The sequence below is a fragment of the Podarcis pityusensis genome (assembly GCF_964106645.2).
Source record: "Podarcis pityusensis genome assembly, chromosome: 14".
Classification (NCBI taxonomy): domain Eukaryota; kingdom Metazoa; phylum Chordata; class Lepidosauria; order Squamata; family Lacertidae; genus Podarcis; species Podarcis pityusensis.
The window spans coordinates 25,092,285-25,108,215 of record NC_138039.1 but is presented as its reverse complement, the minus strand read 5'-3'; the positions used below and the strand labels follow the sequence as shown (position 1 = coordinate 25,108,215).

At 50.3% G+C, this 15,931-nt stretch overlaps 1 protein-coding gene across 2 annotated transcripts in view; it reads right to left on the bottom strand.

Annotated features, from left to right (window-relative positions):
* Positions 1–1,761: 1,761 nt before the first annotated feature.
* The window catches only part of USP31 (ubiquitin specific peptidase 31), a 40,529-nt gene continuing 26,359 nt past the window's right edge, over positions 1,762–15,931 (bottom strand). The window contains exons 8-17 of one of the 2 annotated variants that reach the window (XR_013979175.1): positions 14,152–14,263; positions 13,603–13,697; positions 12,898–12,975; positions 12,133–12,262; positions 11,363–11,482; positions 10,804–11,029; positions 10,234–10,392; positions 9,598–9,750; positions 4,610–8,459; positions 1,762–4,571 (exon numbers count right to left, since the gene is read on the bottom strand). Coding sequence is in view for 1 of the 2 variants with exons in the window: in XM_080980154.1 (XP_080836280.1) it covers positions 6,877–8,459; positions 9,598–9,750; positions 10,234–10,392; positions 10,804–11,029; positions 11,363–11,482; positions 12,133–12,262; positions 12,898–12,975; positions 13,603–13,697; positions 14,152–14,263 (2,656 nt within the window). In the remaining variant the exon portion in view is untranslated. Of the gene's footprint in view, positions 8,460–9,597; positions 9,751–10,233; positions 10,393–10,803; positions 11,030–11,362; positions 11,483–12,132; positions 12,263–12,897; positions 12,976–13,602; positions 13,698–14,151; positions 14,264–15,931 lie in introns of both variants that reach the window. The other variant, XM_080980154.1, reaches the window with a different exon arrangement.

Genomic DNA, 15,931 nt, shown 5'->3' with positions numbered 1-15,931 from the left:
TTGAAAGAGGAAACGGGAAGGAGGGTCACTCTCCCAACTTCCCTCTTTAGATCTATGTACTTTTCAGGAGAGAGGAAGCTGCCCACCCTCACCCACTGCGATGGCCAATGGATCAGTGGAAGGGGGGGCTCAGGGTCTGTACTCTATATTAATCATATACCTGGAGAAGAGGATGCCATGGTAATTTCCTGCCCTGGACACCAGAACACATCAGCAGCATCCTTAATGTAACATTTGTACCCTGGCCTATGTAACAGCAGTAAAGAAATAACATGGCGGCCTCTTTTTCTCCTCTAATTAATATGCAGCACAGTCACCCCGAATGCTCCTTCTGGTTGAAATCAAAAGATGGGCCAGAGTAATATATCCACATCTTCTGTTCATTCCAAGCAGACAGCATCTCACAGCTTAGATTATTCTCCCACTTCACTGCCCTAAAGCCACCCCTTTACTTGCCTTGCCTTCACTCCTGGCTTGACTCAGAAGCCAGCACAGAACTTGTTCATTCACTACCATCACAAGGCTGGATACAGATTCAGACAACGGTGGGCCCTTGGGACCACCTATGAAACCTGCAAGATGGCCTTCAGCAATCTGGTGCCCTCCAGATGTTTTGGACATGTCCCATTCGCCCCATATGCTGGGCTTGCACAGGGTACCACAAGGAGGATACTGCTGGAGGTAGATTTTTGGGGTGGGATAAAAGCACTGCAGAGCTCACTGAGCTTAGAAAAGGAAGTGTGTCCCATAACAAGTTCTTGCCCGCTGTGGGTGGGCGCTATGGTTTGCATGGACTCCACTGCATGCCTGTGTGGTGCAGCAGTCAAGGGTGTTGGACGAGGGACCTGGGATACCAGGGTTTGAATCTCCACTTGGCCATGAAGCTCTCTGGGTGACCTTGAAGGCCAGTCACTTCGCAGTCTACCTCACAGGGTTGTTGCAAGGATAAAATGTATGCCACCTTGAGCTCCTTGAAGAAAAAGGTGCAATATAAATGTAAAAAAAAAGATAAATAATATCCAGCCCCATCCCACACTGCACACCAGGCCAGGCACACCAGGAAAGGTCTCTTCTGGGAAGATGCTTGGAAAGCTACGAGTCAGGGATTTGTTAGCTGCGATTCCTGCATTGTAGGGGGTTCAATTAGGTGACCCTTTCAGCTCTACAATTCTATGATTCTATGAGTGGATGCACCAGTTGGCAGCTCCTTCTATTGGCAGGCAAGTGGGCCCCACTCAGACCTCTTCTTGCATTATTCCCTCAACTCGTCCTAAACTGTGGCTCTCCATTTGTTGTTGGACTTTGATTCCCATCAGCTACAGCCAGCTCTGGCTCAGAGTACAATTCCTGGCCTAGTAGACAGCCAGCTAGCCAGCCAACACTCCATCTCTAGTGGTGGCACAAAGGCATAAGCGCCATCTGGTGGCAAGGAAGAGGCTCAGGCTTAAGAGAACCATAGAAATGGCGTGATTGTTTAAAGTGTTTACCAACATGTCTCCCCACCCACCTTGGCTACCCCCCCAAATATACCACACACAGTGGGGTTCCCCAGCTAGTGCCTCCCACCACTCCTCTGCATTCATGACATCCCAGCAGTCTCAGTCCCTTGTGTCTCCAGTGATACCCAGCCTGAAACCCTGGAGAGCCACTGTTACCCATCAGTGCAGACCAGATGGGCCAGCGGTCTGATATGGCAGCCTGCTCTGCTCAGAGAGAAGGTGCTACAAAATCTGGTGGAGAAAAAAACACATTCAGGCAATGCCCTGTAATAAATTTATTGTACTTTATTACATTTTCCCACTTTTAAATCATCCAATACCTTGTATCCAAACTCTTCTTCCTGACAGGAAATGATTTTTTAAAACATAAAAATATAAATTCTGCATATTAAAAGTGCATACAAATAAATAAAAGGCATTGACACAGTCTCATGCACTTGCCGTCAAATAAGTTAAAACCCTCTTATGGTACATAGTAATGGTTCCACCCCAAGAAGAGACACAGCCTCCCTCCCAGAGTACTGTACAGTTTTTAAAAAAACTTAGAAATTCTTGATAGGAATAAGGGGGTGAGAAAGAGAGAGAGAGAGGAGGAAGGAAGCATCCTGTGATGTAACATGCAACTCCAGCTGTCAGACAGGAAAGCGTGTCCAGTGTTTGAGGCTCACAGTTTTTGGAATGGCACTGAAGACTCAGTTTTAGCCAAAGGTGAGACGAGGCACGACTGGTGAGCAGCAGCCGAGGAAATGAATTCTCTGGATACCACTTCCAGTTCTGGGGGCCCAGGATGCAAATGCAGCAAGTGCCACATTTAGTTTAATAATAAAAAAAAGAAGTTAGAAAAGGCAAGAGGGAAGACTTTCCAAATTGCCTCTTGCAACCAGCCCCCACGTGCTGTGTTGCAGAGAATTCATTTTGGGCCCAATCAAACCATTTCAGCACCCAGCATTCAAATCAGGTTGGCTTAATGCTTGTAAAAAGGAAAAAAAGTGGGTGTTGGAATTTACATTTCATCCTTCATTCTGTCAAATCCAACCCCCTGCATGCTAATGGATTTTTGGTTTGTTTGTTTTTTTGTTTTTTACTTTTTTTTAATAATTAAGGAAAGCCATGTAGTACTTCCATCTCACCGCAGATTAGAACTAAATTTCAGTTGCTTCTGCAGATAATGTTGGACCCCTGACAAGTTGCTGCGGATTAACAGGCAAATGACAGCAAAGCCAAAAAGAGGATTGCCCTTAACATGATTTGAACTGGCATTTCAAAACAAAAACGCTTCCTTGACTGCTGATGAGAGCTTCCAGAATGGTGGAAAAACCTCCTCCTCTTTCCCTTGCTCCCCTTCCTCCTCCTGTGCAGGAGCTGCCTGGGAGCTGTGGGTGGTGCCGATTTAAGGAGCAACGCCTCTCTTTGCAACAAAGCTCCGTGGGGCCTCATTCCCAGAAACCAGAGGAGGTTCCTCTCAGACCTTCCCAGCTCTGCAGCCAGCTCTTCCTTGCACCAACACGAAACTAAGGGGGACTGGAGAGTCCTGCTTTGCCACCACGCACACACCCAAAAAGCTGGCTCCAGAGAAGCTGTGTTATGGTGGGAAGGAGCCCTTCTGCCATCACAGATATCTGCTCCTTAAAGAGGCTGCCAGCTGCTAGCAGCATCCCTCAAATGGCTGGGAGCCCCTTTGAAAACAGCAGGTTGCTCACATCTGGAAACAAAAATGCACCCTCAGAAAGAACAGGGAGAAATCACCTGCAACCTTTTAAATACTCCAAGGTAACTTCCGTACCCCCTCCCCAAAAACATCAGTAAACAAAAGAGCTGTACGAAGGAGAGGGTTGTGGGTGCCAGAAACTGGGACCCTTCGTCCCTCAGGCTGCTCCAGGGGTGGGCTGAGAGCTCCAGTCCAAGCTTAGGTGGGCATCAGTTGGGCAGCAGCAGTGACAGGGGCAGCCTGGTTTAGCTTAGCTTTAGCTGCTTGCATAGTTAACATGGTCATGCGTGAGCGGGGGGGGGGCAAAGGGAAGGGCCATGCATGTTACCTTCATTGTGGGCTTTTTGGGGAGTGGGGGCAAGAGAGATAAGTGGTCAACCATGCTAAAGAAATTCAGCACTGCCAAGCAGAGAAGAGCCTACAAAACTAGGTTAAATGTGTCTGGAACATGGAGGTTCACTCTCTACCTAAAATGATTAGTCCAACTCAGTCGCATTGAGCCATAGATACATCTGAAAAGACAGAAGCTAAAAGTGAGGTGCTTTGCCATGGCTACAAAGAGTGGCTGTTGGCACCATCTCGCCCACCAAGTACAAGCAACATGAAGTCCAAGGTGCCTCTATAATACAATCCCTTGGATATGTGCTTAGAATGTGCATACTAATTATAAACACTCTCCAAAAATCTAGCCCCAAAGGATGGGAAGCCTTCCGAGATGCAGAACTCAACCTTCCTGCAACTAGAAGGGTGACTAGGTGTCATTCATGGAATTAGGAAGAAACAGGCTTTCGGGCCATTTGAATGGAGCTGGGTGTGCAGGGGAGGCAGGGAGGGGGGCTCAATTTCCTCCCTATTCAGGGGAGCCTTGAATTAGTTACTCCACCAACCCCTACTCCCAAAGAGAACTGCAGAGCTGCATGTCAGGAGAGGCCTAAATTTAATCCCACGGTCCTCCTGGATCTAAAGCCAAGGGAGATGAAATTGTGTCCTTTCTTAAAAAAGAAGAGACAGCGCTAAGGGCCTAGAAGTCTGCTGAAGATCAGAGAGTCGCAGCTCTTCCTAAATGAGGGGAGATCTGCTGGCCAATGAAAAACTGGCAACCAGCCCAACACAAGGAAGTGGCCCAGGCCAAAGGAACAAAAAGGAAACCCCACAAAGGAACAAAAAGGAAACCCCACAAAGCTTAGCAAGGTCCCTTTGACAAAAGGGCAATGAAAGCAATCGCTCACCCCCACACGTACCACTAAACACACACACTGCCAGTGGGGCAGGAGAAGGGGTCAAGGTCCATATCCCAGCAGCAGCGCCATATTCACCAAGGCTGGCCTAAGGCATCCTGTGCCCATCATGTTTCATGGGACATGCTGAGGTCACCCCCCAAGACAGTCCTTTCTCCAGGAACCAGACATTTTTCTTCTAACTGTAGTGCCTCACTACTTGAGAAACAGGAACATCTAAAAGCAAAGGGGGTGAGCTTGGCAACCTAAGAGCTGAGCACACAAAAGCTCCTGTTTTAACCTACAGGTGGGCACAAGGGTTGGGGGCGGGGGGAAGGAGATGTGTTGTTGCCCCATAGCAGCCAAACTGCAGGCAGTGTGAGGAGGGGTTTTGCCAGGTGTCAGTTCCCATGGGGCTGCAGCCTACCTGTTCACAGCTCAGCAACTGGAAACACAACCCAGGTATAAGACGAATGCCTTACCTGCCACCTTTCAAGGCTGCCCGTGGCACTCAGAAGCAGACCCAAAGACCCAAGATCCTTTGTTCCTAGGTGAGGAGGAGGAGATGATAACCTGGCTGTGCAGTGGGATCTACCACTTAGGGCCATGGCAGTGTCAGCCCCAGCTGAACAAAGACAAGCCCAAGGCAGTGCAAAGGGAATAATAAACCATGGAAGGAGCTGCTGCATTCAGGAGCTGAAGTCTTGTTAACTAAACCTTCAAACAGGCAGAGGCTTCATGCCTCAATGAGATGACATGGCCAAGGGAAGGAACCCATCTGCCGCCCGGCATTAAAAAAGACAAAAGGCACAGCTTGTCAGCGACGCCTCTGCAAAGTTCCCTGCTCAAGCCGAAGGCTGCAGGAGGCAAGCAGGCTGCCAACTCGGGCTGAAGCAGATATGGGGAACCTCTGGGCCTTCAGAAACTGCTGAACTACAACTTCCATCACCTCAGCTGTTCAGTCATACTTGCTAGGGGCTGAAGGGAGTTGTAGCTCAGCATAATCTGGAAAGCCAAAGGTTCCCCACACCTGTGCCAAAAGAAATGGCAACAAGCAGGTGGGCACTGTAAGCTTAAAATCCACTGAAAGATCATGGGAATAAGAGCAATGAGCCAAGGGAGGGAAGAGTGCATGGAGGGAGTCATTGTACAGTTTGCCTAACAGTGAGGCACAAAGGTGCCCCCCTCCCAAGGCTTCAGAGTGGCCATTCATTCCAAAGCCACATGGCAGATGAGGAGCAAGAAGAGTGAGGACCAAAGGATTTGAGGAAGGGCAGCAGGAGCCTAGTTCCAGCTAGGACTTACAAAAGCTTAAATGCCTCCTTCCTCCAGCATGGAGTGCAGGAACAACTGATCCACAGCTCCATAAAAAGAATGTGTGTGTGTGTGCAGTCAAGCATTCTTCCATGCGGACTACAGAATATGCTCATCACACAGACGCAACCTCCTTCCACCTAACCTGTGATGCGACGATTGCTGCAGGGCAGGAGGTCAGACTAAAAGACCCTTTGGGTCCATTCCAATTCTACAATTCTACAATTCCATGAACCACCCCCTTCCACTCTGCAGAAGTTCCAGGCCCAACCTGCTGATTTCCAGGCTGCCAACTGGTCCCTCCCTCTTTCGAGAAGACACCTCTGAACAGATAAGAGTCAAGCAGGACAGACTTTTTTAAAAAATGAAAATTCCAAACATACAGAAATCTGCTGGAATGGAAAAAAAAATCAGAAACAGACAGACACACTTAAAAGCAGACTTCTCTGACGTACACACATACACCCCTCTATGAGAGAGAATGCACCTTTCCCTCCAGAATCTTCTGTTCCCTCCAGTACTGGCTGAGCGCTTACCTGAGAAATAACATTAGAGTTGAAATATTGCCCTTTAAGAAGCTTGGGAAATGGGGTGCTGGGGGGGGGGGGCAGAAGGCGGGGGAGGAGACATGGCCTGGGGAGGAGGGACACACAGCAGAACAGGATGATCGTCTTGCTTTTCACGGTTTCCCTTTGCAGCTCACAGAGCAATGCTTCAGCCTGCTCAGTGACACACACACACTGCAAGGGACAGAAGCGGTAGCTTTTTCAACATGGACACAGCTGGCCATTGACATAATCCAGAGTCCCTCTTCAGAGAGAAAAGTGGTAAGGCTCCCCAAGAAGGCTTCTGTGCAGACTGCAGTTCTGCTGTGGGGTTGAGGCAGAGGGAAGAGAGAAGATGATGACAATGTCCTTTGGCGAGCACCCCCCCTCCCCACAAGCCCGCTACAAAATACCAGCGGCAGCCTGTAGTTATTTGGTACGATGGCGGAGTCGAAAGGCGCTTGAACAGTAGTCAAGTTTTCTTCAAACACGTTAGGCACATGAACAAAAAGAAGCAAAGGAGGAAACCAACCCAATTGGATTGCAGGAGGAGGAGGAGGAAGAGCAGCAGCAGTAGCAGCAGCAGCAGCCAATCACTGAGATTTCGAAGAGGCTGGCGGCGGCCGTGCAGAGGAGGGCATGCTGGGAGGAAGTTTGCGCAAGGCCTTGTCGGCTGCCTGCTTGCCACTGCTGGGCGACTGCGGGGGGTTGGCCTCCAGCTGGGAAGACTTGGATTTGCGGTTCGTGAGCAGCGAGTGTTTGGCAGGAGAGGGGTTGTCTTTTGCAGAAGCCGGGGTGGCGTTCGAGGGGAGGGCATTCGGAGGCTGGGAGAGGCTGCCGCTGCCGCTGCCGCTGCCGCCACCACCACCACTCTTCTCCAGCTTCTCCTCAAGCAAGTTCTTGCTGGCAGCTTTGGAGGAGCTGCTCGCCATCTTTTTCGACAGCATGGTGGTCTTGCCTAGGTCGGCCGACCTCCGGCTTTCCTTCTGGCGCAGGGCAGACTTGAAGAAAGAAAGTCCCTTTTCTTCCGACTTGCTGTCCCTCCTCAGGCTGGCACGGGGGGCGCCTGTGGTGGGTGAACGGAGACTGGCCATGGAGGAGCTGCGCACGTGCTTGCCGTCCGGCCTCCTGCCCTCGCTCCGCGACTGGCTGATCCGTGGAGAGCCCGTCCGCGAACCGGTGGTAACGCCAGCCTTGTCTGAGCTGAGGCTGAGCTTGGAGCCCTCCCTGCTGAGGCTGTGCTCCGAAGTCCTGTTTTTGCTCGTGGGGGTGTTGTGCCCCCGCACGGACGACCCCGAGGAGTTTCTTCTCGTCGCGGTGGAGGAAGAGGAGGAAGCAGGTTTTTGCTTCTGATGCTCAGCAGAGGTGTTACTGGCAGCCTCTTGGCCCTTTGAGCCAGCCTCCTTCCTGCCCTGCCCAGAGGGGGCAGGAGAGCCGTGCCGCCCACTAGCCCGGCCAGAGTTCAGCTTGCTCCTGGTCCGGGACCCCTTCGGCAAACTCTTGGAGGGAAGGAGCGGGGCTGCCGGTTGGCAGGACACTGGGGAATCTGTCCTGCCTTTCCTGGAGCTTCTGTCTGACTCCAATGTGTCTTTGGGGTGGGCTGCCTTTTGGGGGCTGCTGTCTGCCTTGGACATTCCACTGAAGCTTCTCCCCTCCTTGACTGGAGAGCTCTCAACAGAATCACTCTGGTCAACAAAAGCGATCTGGTTGTTGTTATCGAAAGGATCCAGGGCGGGGCAGTTCCTGTCTGCCTGCGACAGAGTCTTGCTGTAGGAGTCCGTGCCCGAGCCTGGCTTTCGCCCGGGCACTTCGTCTCTGAAGACGCCCTCCATGACTGCCAGGGGAGCTCTGCCTGCCGTGGGGTGCTCCTGCCGGCCGCTGCTCTCGCTGGACTCAATGTGGCTTCCAGAGAGACTCCTCAGGCTGCTAAAGCATGAGGTGGAGACTTTGTCGTCCGCAGACTCCCCAATCCTCTCAAGGGTGGAAGCCGAGCTGTGAACCGGAGAGTCCCCAGAGAAGCGGGAAGGCGAGCTGGAGCGCATCTGCAGCTTCGCTGACAGCGACCACGAGGGGCGGATCCCGTTCTCGCTCACGGCCAAGGGGCTGGTCACGGAGGACCTGGAAGACAGGCTCTGGCGCTGGACACTCCTCACAAAGGGGCGGGTGGAAAAGCCACCTGTGGAGCACAGAGGAACATGGTAGCCAAATACACAAACAGAGCATGGACACATGCACAAGCAAGGAAGCCATTCTAAAACGCATTTCACTGATTCCCGCCCCCCCCCCCCCCGTGCTTTTATAATTGCTTTCATACGTTGAGTTTCTGTGGCTCTGTCTATTTCATACAAGAAGCTACAATGCGTTTGTTTCGGGAGCACATTTCATTCTCCGATGTTTTAATTTGCATACTGTGTTTTGTCACAAGCTGCTTTGCAACCCAGATGCAGTGAACAGCAGAGTGCACATTTTAAAACAAATGAAACACACACACACACACACACACACACACACCCCTCCCGCTCTGGAAACTGTGCCAACATGGTAACTTCCTTGCCAACCTATCAAAGCTCTTTCATGGGCTGAGAAATCAGGAGACCCTCCCCTGAAGGACACCCTGCTGCCAGGGGACAACTGAGGGTGGCAGCAGCAGCCAAAGCAATTCTCAGAAGGCAAAACATCAATCTAGAGTAAGTTCCTCCCGTCTGTGTACTGAATACCAAGGGCCCAATGCAGCATCCATAATTCAGAAAAGCAAGAATTCTGTCCACACCTCTTTCATTTGCTGGCAGGAGACAGATGTGCTAGCACAAAGGTCACAGGAAACTTCCCCACTAGCCTCTGAGGAACGGTGCTGGGAAGCTGTTCATTCTGCAGGAGACATTCTCATTGCTCTCCCAGCTTTGAGCAGAACACTGCAAGGCCAAGGATGACCCAGGGGTAGAAGCTAGAGAAAGGGAAACTCCTCAGAAGAGGATACCTGCTCCCATCAGACATCAGAGGACAGACATACCTAGCGCATGCCAGCACTGAGATGTGGAGAGAAAGAAGGCAGTGAAGACGGTGGCCTGAAAATACCAGCAACATCCCTTTCTCCCTGGTTTCTGCTCATTTTCTGGAGGAAGGAATTCCCTGTTGCTGCTGGTTTTTCTGCCTCAGCACCCCTCTTCACAGTCCCTCGGGCAAAGCTGGTGACCCTCAGGGTGGCTGAGCTGCAGAGGAGGAACCCAGTGCTCTGCAAGGGATCCCCTGCCATCAACATTCAAAGTGAGGTGTGGCAGAGCCACTCGCCAACTGCATGCAGCCCTCACACTCACCGTCATCTTCGCTCCTTTCTCCCATCAGCTCCACGGACTCCGAGAGGGAGGCTAGGGAAGTGCGCCGGGAGGAAGCCGCAGAGGCAATGCTGGGTTGCTTGCTGCCTGGGAGTCGACTCACCCAGTGCTCACACAAAGAGGAGCTGGTGGAGCCTGTGGAAGCAGGAGGAAGAAGTGGGTAGCAAGAAGCTTTCCTCTCATCATAACACTAGAACCCAAGGGGGACCTTTAGTCAAGATGAACGTTGGGAGATTCAGTACAAACAAGAGAACAACTTTTTCTTCACACGGCACATAACTAAATTATGGAATTTTCTACCACAGGAGAAAAAGATGGCCACTAACTTGATGCCTTTAAAGTGGGGATTGGACAAATTCATGGAGGAGAATGAGGCTACCAATATGGCTACTAGTCTCCATAGCTACCTTCAGAACCAGAACCCCAGTTTCCAGCAGCAGGAGAGGACATCTTTCCCTGGTGTCCTCTTGCTCTTGCCTGTGGACCCTTCTCAGGGAAGGCACCTGGTTGGCCACAGTGGGATACAGGTGGGCCCTCTTGGGTCTGGCCCAGTTGCCGCCAGGCTCTTCTGGTGTTTCTGTGGAAGCTACAAAACTAGCTGCTACTCCAGGCCATTACCTGCCACAGAGCTGTTGGCCGACCAGGAGGGAATGGCTGTCCGCCTCTGGTAGAAGAGGATGTAAGCCGTCTGCTTGCACACCTCGTTCTCAGCCAGCTGCTGAACCTCACTGTCGTCGAAGCAGTACCACAGGCCATCGATGGAGTTCTTGCAATAGGCTGCGAGAGAAGGTGCCAGAGTTAGTTAGGGGGGAGGTGAGCACGAGGGAGCCCTGCTGGGCCAGCAGCCGGAACATGCCGGGGTCTCTGTTGCCCAGTCATGGCTCTCTTAAGACCCCACCACCCCAAAAAGATAGGAAAGAATTAAACTGCTAGACTGTGCTGAGGGCTGGGGGGGGCAGCATGTTTTGCCCCCTAAGGCCACCATGTAAAAAGACCCTTAAGGAAGTGCACCACCACTACGAGAGGGGGGCTGCTGGAGAGGCTCAGCTGAGCAGGCAAAGGCATTCTGAGCCATTGGCCATCTGCCCACTTGTTAACATCCTTGTCAGCAGAGCAAGTCATGGAGGGTGCAAGGCAGGAGCAGCATGGCAGTGAGCAGAGCCCAAACCGGCAGCGCAGCCCAGTCACCTGTGTAGTGCCCGCCCTGCATGGTGCCATGGTGATTGCACACAGCATACAAGTCGTAGACGAAGTCTTCTGGGTCTCTTCCCAGGCCGTAAGGGCGCCTCCAGGGGGACCAGTGAGACGGCAGGCTCCAGCTGCTCTGGCTTCTCTTGACCACATGCGGCGTCATGTCCAGGCCAATCAGAGGGAACCTGACCATGTTCTGAAGCTTCATCCTTCTGTCTCCTTCCTGTTTAAAGGGGAAATGCAGGTTGCAACCAGCACAGAGAAGTGTGGTGCTGGAGGCGCCACATCAGCACCGAGCACACACAACTCCCCTCCAGCCCCAGAGGCTGCTTGGGCAAAGGCAAGAATGAAACCATGCCAAAGAGGAGGAGTTCAGCACCTGCAAGGCTGGCCCTCTTAGTTGATCAGACAGGGCTCTCCTCACAGCGGAGGAAGCCACAATGCCCCTGCATGAAAACAGCCCACATGACTAAGGAATCACTGGGCCACTGCAGTAATCCAAGCAGAGCCCTGGCTCCTGAGTTCCCTCCAGCCCAGCAAGCAAGCCTCCTTTCACCTGTCGAAAGCGCTTCAGGTGAATGATGAGGACGTCAGGCAAAGTCCAAAGGCTCAGCGTGATGCTTCCTTGCTGCAGCTGCTTACAGTGGGGGCAACGCCATGCATCGTCCGGGGCCAGCTAGCAGCAAAGAGAGGAGGGTGCTATTAGACAGATAGGCACACACACATACGCACGCACACACACACACCCCTAGCATATGCCATGAACATCCACTCTTTATAAAGGAAGAAGATAAACATAAGAAATGCTTCTTGCCCTGCATCATAAGACCCCACAGCAACATGTTTAGTTATCGCCTCAATATACTCCATTCTAGTTGTATTCCACAAGTATTCCTATGAGACAACTGTGTGTTTTATACAATGAACAACAGCAGGCAAAGCAGCTGTGCCATGACCAGCTCCCAGCCCAACATGTGCCTGCCACACTTTTAGGAGACAGAAAGCCAAAGCAGACCAATCACACATGGAAGAGGCGGCCTTTGAAGGCACACAGAACTACGAGGGTCTCTCTGACCACTCATGACGCAACGAGGGACCTCCTGGCCATATCCAGGAAGGGATATTTGGGGAAGAGCCATAACAGTAGAGCACCTGCTTAGTACACAGATATCCCAGGTTCAATCTCCGGTAGTAGCATCTCCAAAGAAGGCTGGGAGAGACCCCTGCCTGAAACCCTGGATAGCTGCTGCTAACCAGCATAGACAATGCCGAGCTGAATGGGTCCAACTTCCTGTGCTGCTACTGACAGGTCCCTGAATCTCTCACCTGTTCCTCTTTGGTGTAGAGCTGGAAACATTGTGATAAGGTGCAGGACTGAGGCTGGTGGTGGAGCTCCCTCTGCTGGCGGACACTCTCAGCATCCGGGATATATTCATCCTCTGTGTTGACGAACAAACTGCAACAAGGAAATGCAGCATTTAACAATTCCTGTGCTTGCAGGCTGACTAGCAAAACACACAAGTGGGGTGAGGCTGCCTGCCAACCTTCTTGGGAAGCACTCTTGGGCAGGTGACTGGCAGGTTGTAAATTAATCTACTGAGTGTGCAGAAGATAGATCGGAATTTACCGTGAAATCCCCAGGCAATTAGATCAGAAAAGGTTTCTGACTCCACTGTTTAACAATAGGAGCAGCAAAATGACTCCTTACCCCAATTAATACTACATACATGACGAGAACTTGGAGGAACCATGAGTGGATTTGCATGTAGAGAGACTGTGAGTTCTGTTCAGTTCCGCTATGTTGTAAAAACATACAAGCAATAAAAAATTCCTCGCCTCAGAGTTCTGTCTTTTGCAGAGGATGCCTTCTGCACTCGGCTCATGTTGAACAAACTCAGGGTTATGGTAAAAGTGCATCCCACAAGCTTTGAGGAATGCCCAGCCCTGTTCTGGGAAGCAACTAAGCACACACATGAGGCAAACCTAGAGCAGCAGGAAGTCCCTAGAGCAGCAGTCATGTGGGAAAGGGAGTTTCAAACCACAGCCTGCCAGGAGCCCACCCCAAAGTCCCAAATGGAACATGATGCTTACTAGTCTTTTGTCTCCTTGTCCCACTCCACAACCAGCTTCACGTGAGGAGTTCCGCCTTGCCCACATGACTTCAGGGCCCTGCAGAAAACACACCACAATCACTCAAAGTCTTTCAAAAAGCAGCAGTGCGTAAGCTAGTCACAAGCATCTTTCTTTCTCTCTAACTCTCACCCCCATAAAGAACCTGCCAAACCCATCAAGATCCCCCACAACAGGAACCAGCTGAGTTCAGGGGCTTCTCCTTCAGACCAAAGGGTGCCACCTTTACCAGCCTACTAAAGAAGCAATAGCCACTCCATAGGAACAGTTCAAGAGATGACATCACAGGAAAGCTTCCCTCTAGTTTATTCTGCTCCTTCGTGGTAGAGCATGAGACTATGAATCGCAGGGTTGTGGGTTTGAGCCCCATGTTGGGCAAAATATCCCTTGGACTAGATGACCCTTGGACTAGATGACCCTTCCAACTCTACAATTCTATGGTTCTCTCTCCAGGACAAGCAGCAATCCAGGCAGAAACGGCTTGAGAGCAGCCAGCTTCTAGGAGAAGCGAGGCCTGCAGAAGAGCCCAGAAGCTCCATTGGTGCCTGTTAGACTGAAGCGGCTCTCGGCAGGTGAGATGCCGTCCCCTTCCCCACCCCAGTAAAATAAGCAAATCCATAAGGCCTGAGGCCCCGTATCCTTCACAAACAAGGAAACCACACTCACCGCTCCACCATTAGGTGGCACAGAGGCCTCTCTTCCTGAGGTAACAGGTAAGTTATGCCCACAGCGCTGACCACTCGCAAGCTGAACGGACAAACCTACATGGCAGGGGAAATGAGAAGAGCAGTTGTGAGGGGGAGATGGTGAGGAGAGGACAGGTAGGAAAAGAGACTCCTAGGTGGGCACACAGCTGGCTTTCCCTTTCCCCAACAGGTGTGCCCACCTGCCCTTTGGCACATGCTCCTCCAGTGCAACATGGGCCAGAAGAAACGTATCATCAGCCTGGCTCATCCACCCTGAGAGGGGAGTTTTCTCTTCCTCTCTTCGCTCTCCAGCAGATGGAAAGCAAGAGGAGTAGGAACTTCACAAGGCACTACCAGCTGCACTCTTGACAATGAGTTTATTGAGCAGCCAGCAATGTAAGCAGCGATATTGCTATTTACTTAGCACCACAATTAGACTGGCTTTTTACAGCAGCAGCTCTCAAATGCACATACACATGCTGAAAAACAAAGCAAGGTGTAAAGAGGGCCCAGTTCCAGGCAGCCTTACCTGGACACAGGCTGAGGGCCGCAGGTAATACTGCATCTTCTCCAGGATCTCCTTCTGCAGTAGGTCCCAAGGAATCGTCTTCTCCAGATGGAGCACAAAGGGCTGGCCAAATCTGCAGATAAGAGCAAGGCCATGAAGGGACCAGCAGCTCTTTCTGACTCCCACCATTTAAAATTTTATTTACTTAAGGCATTTCTATGTCGCTTAATCGTTAGCATTTCTAAGCAGAGCACATAAAAAATAAACAGCAGAGAATAAAGCAATAGAAGTTAATCAAAGAATTGTATGAAGCCAAACGGAAACCTTAATAAGCCTGCTGGAATAAGAAAGTCTTTGTTCAGCAAAGAGGCTGCCTGTCTAATTTCAGTTGGGAGAGAAGCTATCGCCTTTATATTTATTTGTAAACATATGGCCAGAGGAACTATGTACATTTAGCCCAGAGAAAAGGCTCATCCAGGTTTCTGAAGCTCTCTTCAAATCCCTGAAGGGCTGTCATCACACTGAGGGGGGAAATACTGGGGTTACAGCCAACATTAGGCCTACTCAGAGGAGACACAGAAAAGGCTCCGTCTTTTGTTCCCACCAATTAAGCCTCCTTTGATGGTGGGATACAAAACAGGGTCTCAAAAGATGAATTCTACCTGTAGGCAGCTTCATACAGGAGGAGGTAAATCTTTCCACTATCTCGGTCTTAAGTTTAGGGCTTGAGTTTAGACACATTATTGGTATACAGTTCTTGTAAACAACATATCTATTAACCAAATAAAATTAACTTTGTCAAACCTTAACACAAACTGGCTTTATTTTAATCTAATTTATAGCTTTATTATAGAAGTACATGTAAAAACATAAGTTCCAAAGCCCTTAACAGAATTTGGAAATTTATTAAACACAATGGGTAGAGGGAGAAATGGATTAGTTTCTAAATTGTACTCTATATTGCTTTTAATTTCCTGTATCTTTCACTATCTCCCTCGCATTTTGCTTGCCTTCTCTCCCCCGCTATTTGTAAGGCCTCGTTGGACAGCCACTTTGCTTTCTTGCATTTCCTTTTCGCTGGGATGGTTTTAGTTGCTGCCTCCTGTATAATGTTACAAGCCTCCATCCATAGTTCTTCAGGCACTCTGTCCACCAAATCTAAATCCTTAAACCTGTTCCTCACTTCCACTGTGTATTCATAAGGGATTTGACTTAGATTGTATGTTACCGGCCCAGTGGTTTTTCCTACTTTCTTCAGTTTAAGCTTGAATTTTGCTATAAGAAGCTGATGATCTGAGCCACAATCAGCTCCAGGTCTTGTTTTTGCTGACTGTACAGAGCTTCTCCATCTTTGGCTGCAGAGAATATAATCAATCTGATTTCGATGCTGCCCATCTGGTGATGTCCATGTGTAGAGTCGTCTCTTGTGTTGTTGGAAAAGAGTGTTTGTGATGACCAGCTTGTTCTCTTGGCAGAACTCTATTAGCCTTTGCCCTGCTTCGTTTTGAACTCCAAGGCCAAACTTGCCAGTTGTTCCTTTTATCTCTTGACTCCCTACTTTAGCATTCCAATCCCCTATAATGAGAAGAACATCCTTCTTTGGTTTCATTTCTATAAGGTGTTGTAAGTCTTCATAGTATTGCTCAATTTCAGTTTCTTCAGCACCAGTGGTTGGTGCATAAACTTGGATTACTGTGATGTTAAAAGGTCTGCCTTGGATTCGTATCGAGATCATTCTATCATTTTTGAGATTGCATCCCAGTACAGCTTTCGCCACTCTTTTGTTGACTATGAGGGCCAT